This window comes from Macrobrachium rosenbergii, chromosome 13 (assembly GCF_040412425.1).
Source record: "Macrobrachium rosenbergii isolate ZJJX-2024 chromosome 13, ASM4041242v1, whole genome shotgun sequence".
Taxonomy (NCBI): domain Eukaryota; kingdom Metazoa; phylum Arthropoda; class Malacostraca; order Decapoda; family Palaemonidae; genus Macrobrachium; species Macrobrachium rosenbergii.
Genome location: NC_089753.1, coordinates 38,451,692 through 38,466,119, shown reverse-complemented (window position 1 = coordinate 38,466,119; position 14,428 = coordinate 38,451,692). Strand labels below are relative to the sequence as shown.

The 14,428-nt window shown below is 35.8% G+C and overlaps 1 protein-coding gene across 2 annotated transcripts; it reads left to right on the top strand.

Moving 5' to 3' along the window:
• Positions 1–1,288: 1,288 nt before the first annotated feature.
• On the top strand, positions 1,289–14,428 carry eIF2beta (eukaryotic translation initiation factor 2 subunit beta). 2 transcript variants are annotated; one of them, XM_067115283.1, is made up of 9 exons: positions 1,443–1,601; positions 4,597–4,753; positions 5,065–5,337; positions 8,498–8,527; positions 9,021–9,160; positions 9,369–9,498; positions 12,962–13,025; positions 13,161–13,299; positions 14,055–14,428. In XM_067115283.1, exons 1-9 carry the CDS (start codon positions 1,584–1,586, stop codon positions 14,103–14,105), a joined length of 1,002 nt encoding a protein of 333 aa, XP_066971384.1. In that variant the 5' UTR covers positions 1,443–1,583; the 3' UTR covers positions 14,106–14,428. The 2 variants fall into 2 exon arrangements, with proteins under 2 accessions (XP_066971385.1, XP_066971384.1); XM_067115284.1 differs by lacking the exon at positions 8,498–8,527 and having other exon boundaries at positions 1,289–1,601.

Sequence of the window (14,428 nt, the reverse complement as noted above, 5' to 3'; positions counted from 1 at the left end):
AACGCTAACCCTTTTGCTTTTACCTACCAAAATACCTTAGCCAAAGCCCTGATTAATGTTCAACAAAAGCCAGTCCCCACCTTGGAGGAATAATTCCTCCAAGGTCCCCACAGACACACGAGTTTACGAAATCCCTTGCCTCGATTGTGACCAGTGTAATATAGGTTTTACAGGCAAATCACTCCCCAAGAGATTAGTACAGCCAAAATGTTCAGCTAGGTACGGACAACAGAGCTCCGCTATTTTTAGCCACATAAATAACCATAATCACAGACTAAACTGGAATACGTCTCGACTAATTTATAACAGCAATTGTTGGTTCAAAAGCCAGATGGTGGAATCAGCTTTGATTAAACAAAGAAATACAATGAATCTTTCAAGAGGATTATGGGATTCAGATTTTATAGATAAAATCTTCCTCAAACCGGCAAGTAAGAAGATTAAAGAGAAATTGTCAACCGGAGTGATGTAACGGCTGACCTATGAACCTTCTGTAGAAATGCCGCTTTTCTGTAACTTTTCCTAATTCAATATTTGCCTGAGGAGAGAGACCAAACTTTACCTTCTACATTTTGACATTCATATGGGCTCGTTTTATTTGATGGAATTCTTTTTTAACAGAAAATATTTCACAGTCACACACACACATTATATATATATATATATATATATATATATATATATATATATATATATATATATTATACTGTATATGTATGTAAATATATATGTATATATACTGTACATCATATATATATATATATATATATATATATATATATATATATATATATATATATATATATATATATATGTGTGTGTGTGTGTGTGTGTGTGTGTGTGTGTGTGTGTGTGTGTGTGTGTGTGTGTGTGTGTGTGTGTGTGTGTGTGTTCTAAGGTATTTGAATTACGAATTTTTATATTTATAGCATAGACATGAACAGTGCTTCAGTATTTACGGCCATGTGGGAAGAGTTTTAAGAAGTTTATGGCATTTAGCATGGTTCGATGCTCGTATGTTTATTTCTACATTTGATCTTACAGAAAATAGTCATCATTATGAGGGGCCACTTATTACAGTAAAGAGTTCAGCTCATCGAATACGAAACTGTAATGGTTTTATTGTAATTTATCATAGACATTTCCAAGATTTCTTGCCAATAATGCACTTGAATTACGAATTTGAAACTGATTTTTTATAGCGACTCAATCCCTCACAAATGTCTTCCTAATCTCTCTCACTCGTATAAGTGGCTGCAAGTAAGTTGTACGATAATAACCAACAATAGAGTTATGTGCATGTAAGCTGTATTATATTAAAGTATATGAGCATCGCTTCATTGTAATCGATTATATTAAATTTCATTGTTGTTATAACTGTGCCCATTGTTAATCACAGTTTACTTTACACGTGACTTAAAAACACAATCGTACGCACGACAACTCTTACATTCTGGAAGATAAACAAAGGAAAGATTGAGAACATTTGGAAGGTCGCAGTCCCGTCGTCTATTGTTTATACGATTGGTGGCTGACGAAATCTCACAGGTTTTCTTCTACTAGAATATTGACTGAACAACACAATGGCCGAGGAAGAATTCGTAAGTTCACGGATCTGAATATCTCGGCTTTATTTTACCCGTTTGTCGGATGATTCTTAGGCCTAAGTGTCAAGTGAGGTGGAATCCAGATGGCATGATGTCCTCGTTGACACCTCTGGCTTAACCTGCCCCGGTGACTCTCGAATGGACCTAATTTTAACGCAGAGCCAGTATCCATATGATTTAATAAAGCGTCGACAGTCTCCTATGTATGAAGTGTAATTTCTAATAGTATTTTAGTCATAAAGCAGCAGACTGGATTGCAGTATGTCACATTAGGATAGGCCTAACTAGGGTAGTGTCACTTGGCAGGTCCTGCGGTACGTATTTTGGTCGGTATGGATAGACCCGGGCTTATTTGTATCACTGATTTTATTTAAATTTTTAGGGGCTGTAGTCTACTGCGTCAGGTTTCTTACAGGCGTACGTGAGGATTATCCTGCTGCGTATATTAACGCAAGAAGGAATAAGCCTGGACCCACTTCGTAATGGCATGTGTATATATGAGTCCTGGTCTTTTCGGCCGTAAGTCACTTTCGGCCGTAACATTCAAAACAATGTAAGACATTATGTTTATGGTATTTACCATTATTATTTCATGTTTTACATACATCCCCAAGGGGCTGGTACTAAACACGGCGCCCATTTTGCACGTAAACGTGCTTACGGCTGAATGCGTATATATTGCCTGGGCATAGCCTAGGCAGACTTTTCTCCTCTGCACATTATTAAAATTAAGAATTAAATCGTGGCTGATACTTTAGTTTTGGGGTGCACTTGGCCCATGTTTGTCTTATGGGTCAGTGGCCTAGACTAGGCCCTTTGGTTGAGCATCTAGGAAATAGGCCTAGCTTAGGCTAAGGCCCTTGGTGATGGATATTTACGCTGTTACCTTCTTATGAATTTAATGAGACTTTGACAAGTTTGTTATTCACTTTCACCAGAAATTCCTTGTTAACCCATTCTAACCCCCTCCCCAGCTTGCATCTAACATAATAGTGGCCACCAGTAGGAAAAAGGTTTTTTTGGGTTTGGGGAATGACTGAAAATGAGTAAGAACCAGGGACAAACCTAATTTTAACTTTCGTAACCTAACTTCATCGTAACCTAACTTCACTAGCTTCCTAAAGGTATGACATCTCTCTAGAATCTCCTCACTTAAGTAGGGTTGGGAATTAGTACTGGTTTATCAAACATTTGCAGCAGAAATGAACATCAGATTTGTCAGAATCATGTCAAAAACTATCGGAAACTTTCTCTCACCTGCTGTTAGAATGTAGCATCATCTACTGAAGCAGTAAGCGTGTTTCCAAGGGCAAACCCACATCGTACATATGCATACGGTGTAGTGTATACTGTATACTGAAATACTAAAAGGAGCCAGGCTAACAATAGGCATACTGAAAAAGTTTACAAAAGTAAGATTATACATGTATCTTGTACTATCTATATTGTATACAGACATGAATCATAGTATGATAATGAATTTATATCTGTTGATTTGCAAAGGAAGCTTTAAGAAGAATCTATAAGGGTAAGATGGCAGGATCAAGCTATAAATGATACCATGATGGAAATTAGCTAGTTTCTTTATGTAGGTGAGATGATGATACAAAGGAGATGGAGATGGCTTTTCTGTATTGTTATCACAACACCTTAGAGAGTAGGCTAGTGCATGATAGTGTCAGCTTGGCTCCTGTGAGCAAAATACGAGTTGGAAGACTCACACCTACTTGGATAAGTACTATAATAAGTGCGGCTGGAAATGAAATTTGTGGAAGGCAAACCACAGGGAAGGCATGAGTGGCGGGATTCTAGAGGCCCATTTTGTCATGCAGCATTAGAGGCAATGTTGATGAGTTGTGAAGAATGTGAAAATAGAAATTTCATACTGAAAACCAGAGAATTATTTTCTGTCAAGTCATATTTATTCAGTCAGGTAACTCACTGGCTTGGCTAAATATTTTGATATTAAAATAGCAGAGGACATAACAAACAAGCAGCAGACTTTTGACCCCAAAAAAACTAGGGTGAACTTAAATTCTAAAGGAAAATAATAGTATTAAAACATCATGTACTTGAAAAAGGTAAAAATATTTAAGTTACAATAAGTGCACAATGGTTATACTGTAAAGTCATAAGAAAATGTAGAAACATAACAAAGGCTGAAAGGCTTACAACAAGTACTCTCCCTATATGTATGTTAAATGAGAAATATACAAGGGAAATAGAGAAGTAATTCCAAGCCCATATGACCATGGTAGAATTTCTAGTGCTGTACTGGAAAATAATGGAAAAAAAACAAGTCCTGTGGCTGATGCAATTCTGACATAAGTTACAAAACTGAAAGGCTGTGTCAGAATTGCATCACTCATTTTTTTCCTATTATTTTCCAGTATAATACTAGAAACTCTACCATGGTCATGTGGGTTTTGTATGATATGATATTGTAAAACATGATACTGTACAAGCATCTGTGCTATTTTTGTCATAAGAATTGTAGGAATTTTTTTTATTTAATCCACTGTAATTCATGGGTGATGCAATATTGAGATCAGTTTTACAGTGGTCAGTGTTGTACATTACTAAACATGGTGCAATCTTTACATTGCCTAATGTTGTGCTAACCAGTTTTATGGCACAGTGCCTACTGTATATAAGCTGTGGTGATAGCTGGCAGAGTTAGTAGACAACTTGGTGTTAGTAATAAGGAGTGGTAGGTGAGACGTCAAAGAAAATACGGTAATTTAGTTAAGTCTACCCCCTTATTCTCGTGATGTATGGTGTGTGTGAAGTTTTATACCCCATGCTGCCAAGGAAATCATGGTGTTTCTCTGTTGTTTTTATTTTAAGTGGTTCTTGTTCTTATAACTTTTTGATCAAGATGCAGACCAAATATTTACAGTGTTGCTTTGGAACAGTATAATGATACAGCAGTTGGAGTTTATGGCATGATTTTATAAAAGCAGTGTCAATATTCTTTCCTTTTTTCCAGATCTTTGATCCAAACCTCAAGAAAAAGAAAAAGAAGAAGACCGGCTTTAACTTGGACGCAGCTCTTGCTGATAGTGGCGGAACCCCAATTGAACCTTCTCCCACACCAGAAAATGTTGAGGTTCCAGAACCAAAAGAAACCACACCAGAGATGGATGGTACGTATTACTGTATATGGTATATTAAAGTGCAGTAATGTTTTAGGAACCAATAGTCTTCAGCAGTTCACTTAATTTATATTTTTCTGGTTGGTTTCCATTATTTGCTTCATAAAGTTTAGAAACTTTTATCCCTATCATTGCCACTGTATATTCCATTGACATTGGTCTTTATCTCTGTTATTGTTTATTAAAAGGCAGTTCAAAACTGCTCTTTGTTAATGAAGACTGAATTTCCAGATAAATTTAGAAATAAAAGCCCTCAGATGCATGTAGAAATAAAAGCCTGCAATAAAATTTGCTTTTTCTAGATATTGAACTGTTTGGCAAGAAAAAACCGAAGAAAAAGAAGTCAAAACCTTTCAACTTAGAGGAATTAAATGATGCACTTCCTGATGGTAAAGAGACGTACACTGGTGGCGACGAAGAAAACATTGACCCTGCTACCACTGTGGTAGCGGAGGTGGAGGACTTTGATGTAGACATGGACTTCAGTAAGGCAAAAAAGAAGAGGACAAAGAAAAAGAAGCTTGACACCCTTATTGCAGAGGAAGATGCCATTGATGACAAAGATGGTGACTTGGGTAAGTTTTGCCAGTCCTTTTATACATTTAGAGAAAGCTAAATAATTAAAAAATAATAGTTGGAGATGAGTGATGTCAAATTGGGGAAAGAGTTTGAAAGAATTCGTAAAGAAATAATGTCAAGCAGGTGAAGAATAGGGTAACATAAGCCATGTGTTTGAATAGTATAGTTAACATTCACATGAGGATTTTGACAGGACCAGGTAAAGGCTAAAGACCTTTTGATAGCTCACCTTCACCACCCAGTAAGTTTCACTGCTAGATTCAGCCCCTGCATAAATAGATGGTCCAAGCAGGGGCAAAATAGATACAAGATGGGCAAAAGGGTGCAGATAATTGCACCGCCATTGACATGCCTACTTCAAATGCCAAAGGCAAACTATGCATTTTTATTTGGTAATTTCGGTGTAAACTCCATTTTGATATCTAAATAAATGTCAGTGAGCAATTTAGTTATATTACATATATTATTTAAGCAGCATAATAAAAACAGATCAACAACAGTAATTATTCGTTGGGGACAAAAAATATTTATACCTTACTTGTACTGTATACCTTACTATGCCACAACTTCCAGATCATAGACCCTTCATGCAACCATAGAAAATTGTCTAAAAGGTAAAAGATACTCCTTTAACAAAGTAATACTTACAAAACTATTAATCATTTATGCCAACCAAGGGCAGAATTTGAGAAATTTATCAAAAGTTTACTTACTAATGGCTTTAGTTTTTGTATAACTAACATGATTAATATATTTTATTAAAAGTCAAGAGGGAAAGCCATTACATAGTTTTTAGTGTTTTATTATTTTAGATTTTCAGCCTTTGTTGCCAGTTCATTTTTTTATATGACTGCTTTCTGCAATTTTAAAAACATATAATCTGTTCCACGAATTGTATGCATCCCAGCCCTAATTATTCTCTGAAGCTCCACATTCTTTATGAAACTGTACATTAATGTCCATTGAGCAATAATGTAACCAATTAAATGCAGGTAAAGCTAAATCCCGTAGGTAAGCTTGAAAACTGTAATATAATAAAAAAAAAAAAAGCAGAAGCTGTCAGAATCTTGAGCATGAGTTTGCACAAATATTTATTGGCAAGGTATTTTAACCAAAACACAAAGTCAGATCCATAAACAGTAGTTAGGCACAAAGGTGGTACTGTACATGGATTAGAAAACGGGCCTAGTATTAGGGAGAATGCACTACAGTATTTGGCTCCTGATTTTTTAGTGTAGTTGATGTCCAGTGCCATTGCCTGCATGAAAAAGTTTTGAATGGGATGCCTTCCTTTTAACAAAATAGGTTTACTTTTGGGGTGAAGCAGTGTATTAACAATGTTTAATCGAAGTTGTATTTATTTATTTATTTATTTATTTATTTATTTTTTATTTTTTTTTTTTTTGTACCTTTTCGAGGTGAGAGAACTTAAGCATGATTGGCATTCTTGAAAAGGAGGGGTCCCCATAGTTATACCAGGGTAGGCTGCAGATCTAAGATGTACAGGTGCTCCATAACAGTATTTTATGGAGTGTTGATACAGTCAACCACAGGTATTTGCGGGCGATGTGTACCCCTGCCCCCCACGAATAGCTAAAATCCGCGAATTTAAAACCCCTCTAAGAATGCGTATACTGAATATTTTAATAGTTTCATCACAAAAAATGCAACTAGTCACGAAATTGATATGAAAATACAGTAATTTGTGAATATATTTCTAAGAAAAATACTGCAGTTATGCGAATTTTCTGCGAATAGTTGAGTCCGCAAATCTGGAACTGCGAATAGACGGGGTCGACTGTAATGTTAGTACTGTATCCTTTGATGAAAAGGGAATAATTGTGTTAATACTCAATACTATAGGGAATTACGAAATATCCAGTTTCATCCAGTGAAACATGGTAGCAAGTTCTAGTAGCTTACGAAGGGTTTCAGACTGTGCAAGGACTTCATAAATTTTCATTATGCCTAATTAGTAATAATGTTTATGTAATGTATCTTTAATTATATCTTCAGTAATCCCTGCATACACAGGTTTTGATGGAATGTTTTCAGGGTTTTTTTTTTTTGTAGAGATACCAAATTGCAGTACAAAACAGTAGCCACTTGTTCATTATAAAATCAGATACATCTGGTACTTTAGATAATAATTTATATAAACCTTTATTATGGCATTAATTACTATACCTAACAGCTTACATTATCCCCCTCAGAACTTACAATAAAACAATACATAGAGGACAGAAAGAATGAGACAGATTTTCATGTGATTACTACATTGATAGTAGGATATTGTGTAGCCTATGCTACAGGTCTTCAATAGTTATCGGGAGGCCTGACCCCCAAATTGTCAGTTATGTTTTGAGGTCTGAGCATCTCATATGAAAATTTATTTTTTGATGTGACAAATGGTTTTCCTTAAAATTTAGACAATGTCGTCACATTTTTAGCAGAGTCTGTCTTAGCTAGGTACCATCCCGCAGAATGTACAGGTCTTAAACTTATGAACCCCACTTCATGCTGTAGCCCAGATGGTTAGGTGGGTTAATGGCATTTTCTATTTTCAAGTTGACTCTTTCATTGCATCACTGAATCCATCCTTTTAAGATGTTGACATGGTCAAGTAAGGTGAGCCTCACTGTCAGCTGGAGAAAGCATGTAAAGTTTTGCAACTGAGACGAGTTGAAATGTGATGAAAATTATGTCTAGTACAGTAGGTCCTCGGTTTACGTTCACGACATAACCAGATTTTGTCCATAAGTTGGAACTTAATCATACATAATGAAGTGGATCAGTAAAAATAAAAAATAAAAAGTAAATTCCTGAGCACATGATAAAGAACAAGGGTAAATATTATCCTTGCATTTACTCCTTTGATAAATTACAGTACTGTACAGTAAATGAAAAGAAACAATTCCTTACCTTTACTCCTGTGGTTGGCTTGCATACTGGGCATTGCAAAGGGGGTTGAGAGAGAGAGAGAGAAAACCGAGGTGTTTATCGAAGTCTAAGCACAGTATAAATGGATTCTGAAAGTGAAATAATGTTTTATTGATATTTTGCTGTGTTTTTTTCATTAAAGGATATGTATTGAAACCTTGGTTTGTTTTTTTGGTATTTATTTATATGATAAACCTCTTTCATTCATGCTCTCAGAGGAGGCTGTTGTATGTGAGGAAATCAGAGGTGAGTTCTGAATAATGAATTCTTGCTCCTCCAGCTCATTCCCCCAATATAAAAATGCTTTTATGGAGATCCATTTAATATGGCAGTTTTTTGCTAGTGTTTTCCTGAATACAATTAGTAGTTAGTACCTTCATTTGTAATTTTGTGTATCATATCTGCATAAGTGTCAAGATCTGTAAATTGCACTGAAATTATTTTCATAAGCTTCTGCATGTTTACATTTATTGAAGTACCAAATGCACTGAAGTGTACATTACAAAAAAATACTCATTCATATTGTTATTACTATGTAGTAAACTTTTTTTTATTACAGTATATTACTAATTTGAGACCATTCACACACGACTAAATTTTGGTCAGTGTCTTAACAGTTATTTTTTTTTAAATATTTTGATGCAAAGACTTTCACAAGTTCAAAGAAATTTTTTAACCATAGGAATGTTCTTCATATTTTTCAAAGATATGCAAACTGTATAGTCTTCATAACCCACAGAATCAGGGGATGGCTGGACTGGCACAGAGAGAGATTACACTTACGATGAGCTGCTGGAACGTGCATTCAACCAACTACGTGAAAAGAACCCTGAAATGGCCACCGGTGAAAAGAAAAAGTTTGTTATGAAGCCCCCTCAGGTGAGTCTGCACTATCAAGACCAGTTTAACTTATTTTCTTAAACAGTATTATAGTGTATTAGGTAATTTATTGCAATGTTTGCATAGTATGTATCATTGCATATGAGAAAATTTTTATAACCTTACTCGGGTATCTTATATGATGAGTGGTAGTAAACATGTTAATGAAATAGACCAGTTCAGTAATATCATTATTTCTTCATTGCAGGTTGTGAGGATTGGTTCCAAAAAGACAGCCTTCGCCAACTTTTCAGAAATTTGCCGTCTTCTTCACAGATTGCCGAAGCATGTACTTCAGTTTCTTTTGGCTGAATTGGGTACTTCTGGAAGTATTGATGGTAAGAGATCTGGGAATTGGTTCATGGTTTTAGTGTCTTTTAATGATTAAAATTCTGTAGTACACATTTTCTTTGGAGTTGAGTGTCATACAGTAGTTATTTACAGTATACAGTATTAGAATTTAGTCTTTTATACATTTCCTCAATAGGCATTTAGTATCAAAAAATGTTTTTTCAGTCATTAGGATTGTTAGTCTTGTGCACATATCATCAGTAGAAGTTAAGTGCTGCTTGAATTTTGAACATTTACTCATTCATGTTGTCAAAAACTTACATGCCAGAGCAGTTTGCAATATCCACACGTGGGTCCATGTCTCCCTTTGCAAGGATAGTTGCTGCATTATCTCAAAATTCAGTTTTTATTGCCCTGTTTGGCATTTGCAATTAAAGTAGAATTTTCTAGTCATTCTACTAAGATTATTAGAAATACACCTCCACTAAAGCGTGTAACCTCAATGATTCGAGAAATGCCGTAAAAGCAATAAAAAATTGAGAAACGCCATAAAAGCAATAAAAAATATACTGTCCAAAAAATTCCCAAGCCCAGCAAGAAGGGCACTTTCCTTAAGTTACATAAAGCTGGCATAAATGTCCAACTATACCAGACTCTTTCTAATGTAAGCATTTAACTGAAGTGAAGACACAGAGAAAGCAGCCAAGCAGGGCAGCATATTAATTGATCAGACTAAAATTTCCCATAAAGGTTTATGGCATCTCTGAGTTCCATTGTAATGACTACTGATAGAATTTATGGAATAATAAAATACAAGATATGAAGCAGTGGGAATCCCAAGTAGGATTATGACAGTCAATACAAAAATTATATGATAAAAGTATAAAGTTTTTATGCACAACTCTAAAATTTTCTTGATCCTCCTTACGTTCTATCAAAATACGGAAAGTTTTATTCCACAAATCATATGATGCTGTATGAAATATGAAATATAAGGAAATAAATGATGCTGTATGAAATATGAAATATAAGGAAATAAAAAGCTGTTGAAGTAGCCCAAGCTGCTGTTGCTATGACCTGATTAAATATACCTCCTTCTGCCAGTGACTTGTGGTTTTCTCTTAATTCATCATCTTCAGTAAATGACAATCATTGTAGAATAATGAATCTGACAATAAGAAATTAACAGGTTAAACCAAGTGTGGGTTTGTAGTGTTCTTCATTCCAGAAAAATGCCATTTTGAAATAATATACTGTCTTCGAACAACACTTAACAATCAAACATATCTTTAGTGATTATCCCATTTTCAGCCAGAAGTGTATATTATCAAGTATCAGAAACAAATCCTTGAATGAAATTTTATCCAATTCAGCTTTTTCAGTTTCTCCATTTATAAAATTTAGAAAGAGTTGCACATTATTAAATAGGATGTAATAAATTGAGAACAACTCTTAGGGACAGCCCTATGAGAGGAAAGAATTTTAACTCGCTGATCTTGTTGAACCATATTGTTCATACGCAGAACAAACCTTTGGTCATAACATTAGGATAAATCATCTGGCGCCAGCTGGAAACCGGCTAAATCATACATGCAAGGAATCTGTGTTGTCTGGCATATGATATGCAGATGAGGTGGAAGCTGGTCAGAAACCCAGCTAGAACTTTAACACATTCAAGTCTCTTCAACCACCTTGGAGAGTGGACGTTCGCTTTTGCTCTCCTTTCCCCAAGCCGGTTTTTGTCCTAAGCCTCTGATACCTTCCTATTGGTTGTGTTGTGTTTTTGGGTGTGTGTGTGTTTTTCATGGTTTCCACTAATCTACCCAAGAAGCTCCATGAGCGCTAATGCATGTGTCCCGGTGTTCCAGGATTCCCATGTTCCCACTTCTGGCTGCTTCTGAGATATACCCCCATTCTTGCGCATTCTCTGGATGACCTGTTGTCGCATTTTGTCTCTTCATGGCTTACCAGTGTCAGCTCCCCTAGAAGTCCCTCCCCCCCCCTCTTGGCCTCCACTAATTTGGTTTTTGGCGGGAGGCCTTCGACACTAACTATGCGTGATCCTGGACTGACTTTACCATGCATGCTAAGGCACATGACATCACAGGAATAAGTTCCTCTCTGGGATTTAAGAAGAACTTGTCTGTTCATAGGATTTTGAACGCTGGTTCTTGGCTTTGTCAGACCACTCTCACTTCCTTCTACCTGAAGGACATTGCCCACAGGTCCTTGGACACTTTTTCCTTGGGTCCGGTGGTGGCTGCTCAACAAGTTGTATAGCTTATCCAGTGCCCTGGGCGGGACCATTTGTATCTTGCCTGAGATGATAGTGTGGAAGAGAGAATGAGTGAGATGACTTCTCTTTTCTTTCCCTTTTTCCTTTCTTTTCTACCTACAGGCGGTTTTGAAGAATAAAACATCATACGCTGGAACTGGCTTGATGCATGGGAGTGTTGCAGCCTTGCTGTTACAGCATTTATATGTTCCACACAACATACAAATTTGCTTCTCAGTAGCCTTTACTTCTCTCCAGCAAGGGGAGTGAGAAGTGGTGACAAATCTGTTACATGTGGCTGACAGGGTTTGTTACTTGAACAGATACAGTTCTCTTTGACTTCCATATATGCAATGAACCTAACATGCTGCATTGTATTTTAACCCAGTGGACTAGGTGTTGGATACCCACTTATCTAACAACTCGGAGGCTTAGGTCCCCTTCCTTAGAACCCTAATTTCTAGGAAGGGTGATCAGGTGTGCCAAACCTCCAGTCGGTTCAGGATTCTCATACCTCCCTCCAAGTGTGAGTCTATCCTAATGTTAAGACCGAAGGTTTGTTGCGCATATGAACAAATGACAAATTTTTAATTAATTTGTATTCTTCATAGCTAACAAACTTGTGGTCTTAACATAGACTGCCCATCTCTGGCCACCCCTCTTATGTCTTATCCTTGGTTGGAATTCCAAAAGTTGGAAGAAAGCCTGAATGCTTCATGAGGTTCTAGCTGGGTCTCTGACCTGCTTCCACCTCATCTGTGTATCTGATGCCATAAGCCACAGATTCCTTGCATATACAATTTTTTATTGTTTTTAAACTGGTTTCCAGCTGGTGCCATGAGATTTATTGTAATGTTAAGACCTCTGGTTTATTAGCTAAGAAAAATACAAATAAATTCAAAATTTGTCATATTAATGATATTTGCAAAGCTTTATGCATTGGGTAAGATCAGTTAATTGTTTCACAAGAAAAAACTATTCAAGCCAATGCAGTGATAGCTGGTTAAATTAATCCGACAACAAATTCCCCAGGCCAGCTCTTGTAGTGTCTGTGAATGTGACATGGTTTAGGGTGGTGCTTATATTCCCAAGTTATGATGCTTGATTTGCATTTTTTGTAGCAGGTTTTGTTTCCCGTCATTTGGTATTTTCTTATTTATTTTGTAGGTCTGTGTAATGTAGTGCTTGAATGAAGGTTTGTAAACCATGTTGATTTTGATATTGTTCTATTACAGGTAATAATCAGTTAATTATCAAAGGCAGGTTCCAGCAAAAACAAATAGAAAACGTTTTAAGAAGGTTAGTCATCATTATGTTTTACCATTGCTTTTGTATATTATTTGTTCATTCTTTATCATCATAAGAAAATAGGTATATTTTAGAAATATTTTGTGCAAGTTATGGTTTCATTTGACATCTTGGTTTTCTTTTCAGGTACATCAAAGAATATGTCACCTGTCATACATGTCGATCTCCTGACACAATTTTACAAAAGGATGCTCGTCTCTATTTTCTTCAGTGTGAGCAGTGTAATTCAAGATGTTCTGTAGCCCCTATCAAATCAGGTTTCCAGGTATGGTATCCTTTTGCTCCATCGCTTTTCAGTCGCTTACAGCTTTGGTTATTCCTTTACTTTTCATATTGGCAAGGATCCTCTCTCTTATCAAGAGGGCATCCTGTTCTTTAGTACCTAAAGGATTTTGGTAATATACATGTGAAAAGGCCGTGCTCTGGCAAAAGAAATGCACTCTCTTTCTCTCCAGCATTGGTTACCAGCATTCTGTTGCCTCTGATGTCACCTTTCCTTTTGAAACGTTTTAGTAAGAAAATAAAGATTAGCAAGTAGCTATACTTTAGTCATTACTTTGATGCCATTTAAAAAGGTTTGATTTTGAAAGTGTGCTGGTCAGATTACAGTAAATTTTTGTTCTGCAGAGTATTAAACATTTTGGGAGGTGGTATAAATTTCTGTTCTCTTCATATTTGCTACATTATTTCTTGTGAGTTTTAAATGGCTCTCTTTCTTCTTCTTATCGTCAGAAGTTCTCAACAAATAAAAATATTTCTCAGTTTTATAAAAACAGTAGTTTGGACATTGCATTTGTAGGCTATCTTTTTACAGTTGCATTTGTAGGCTATCTTTTTACAGAAGGATGTAGCTGTTTTGCTACCATTTCATCATCCAGTTAGATAATGCCAATAACATTTTAGACCTGTTGATATCTAATACTGTAATTATTTAAATGTTACCTAGTGGGTTAGGTAAAATGCTTAATTTGTATTTGATTCCTTTTTTACATCTCATATACGAATCTTTTTTCCTTGCAGGCTGTTGCCAACAAACAACAGAGACAAGCTATCAGAGCAAGCAAGAATTAGGAATTTGTATAGTTTTAGTGTATTAAATAAATTTTTTGCTAGATCTTTATGTGTGTGTGGAAGTGGTTTTAGTTGATATTGTTAAAATGACATCACGGAAGTGTTTGATAACATTGACAAGAGTAAATCATATGCTAGGTTCCTTTGATGCTGTTTATATAATCTTTTTAAAAAAATTCTGTTCACAATAGCTTTGAGAGGGCTTTTGAAGTTTTCTTATTTAAAAAAATATATACATCTCTGTTGTAGCCTCAAAAAGTTGCAGTTTTTCATGAAAATGTACTAAAATTCTAATAAAAAATCTCCCGTACCTTTTCCTTAAA

What these genes read in the sequence shown, in the direction of transcription:
- eIF2beta (XM_067115283.1), top strand. An exon ending in AACCACACCAGAGATGGATG is followed by an intron (nt 4,754 to 5,064) that starts GTACGTATTACT and finishes TGCTTTTTCTAG; the next exon opens with ATATTGAACTGTTTGGCAAG. An exon ending in TGACAAAGATGGTGACTTGG is followed by an intron (nt 5,338 to 8,497) that starts GTAAGTTTTGCC and finishes TCATGCTCTCAG; the next exon opens with AGGAGGCTGTTGTATGTGAG.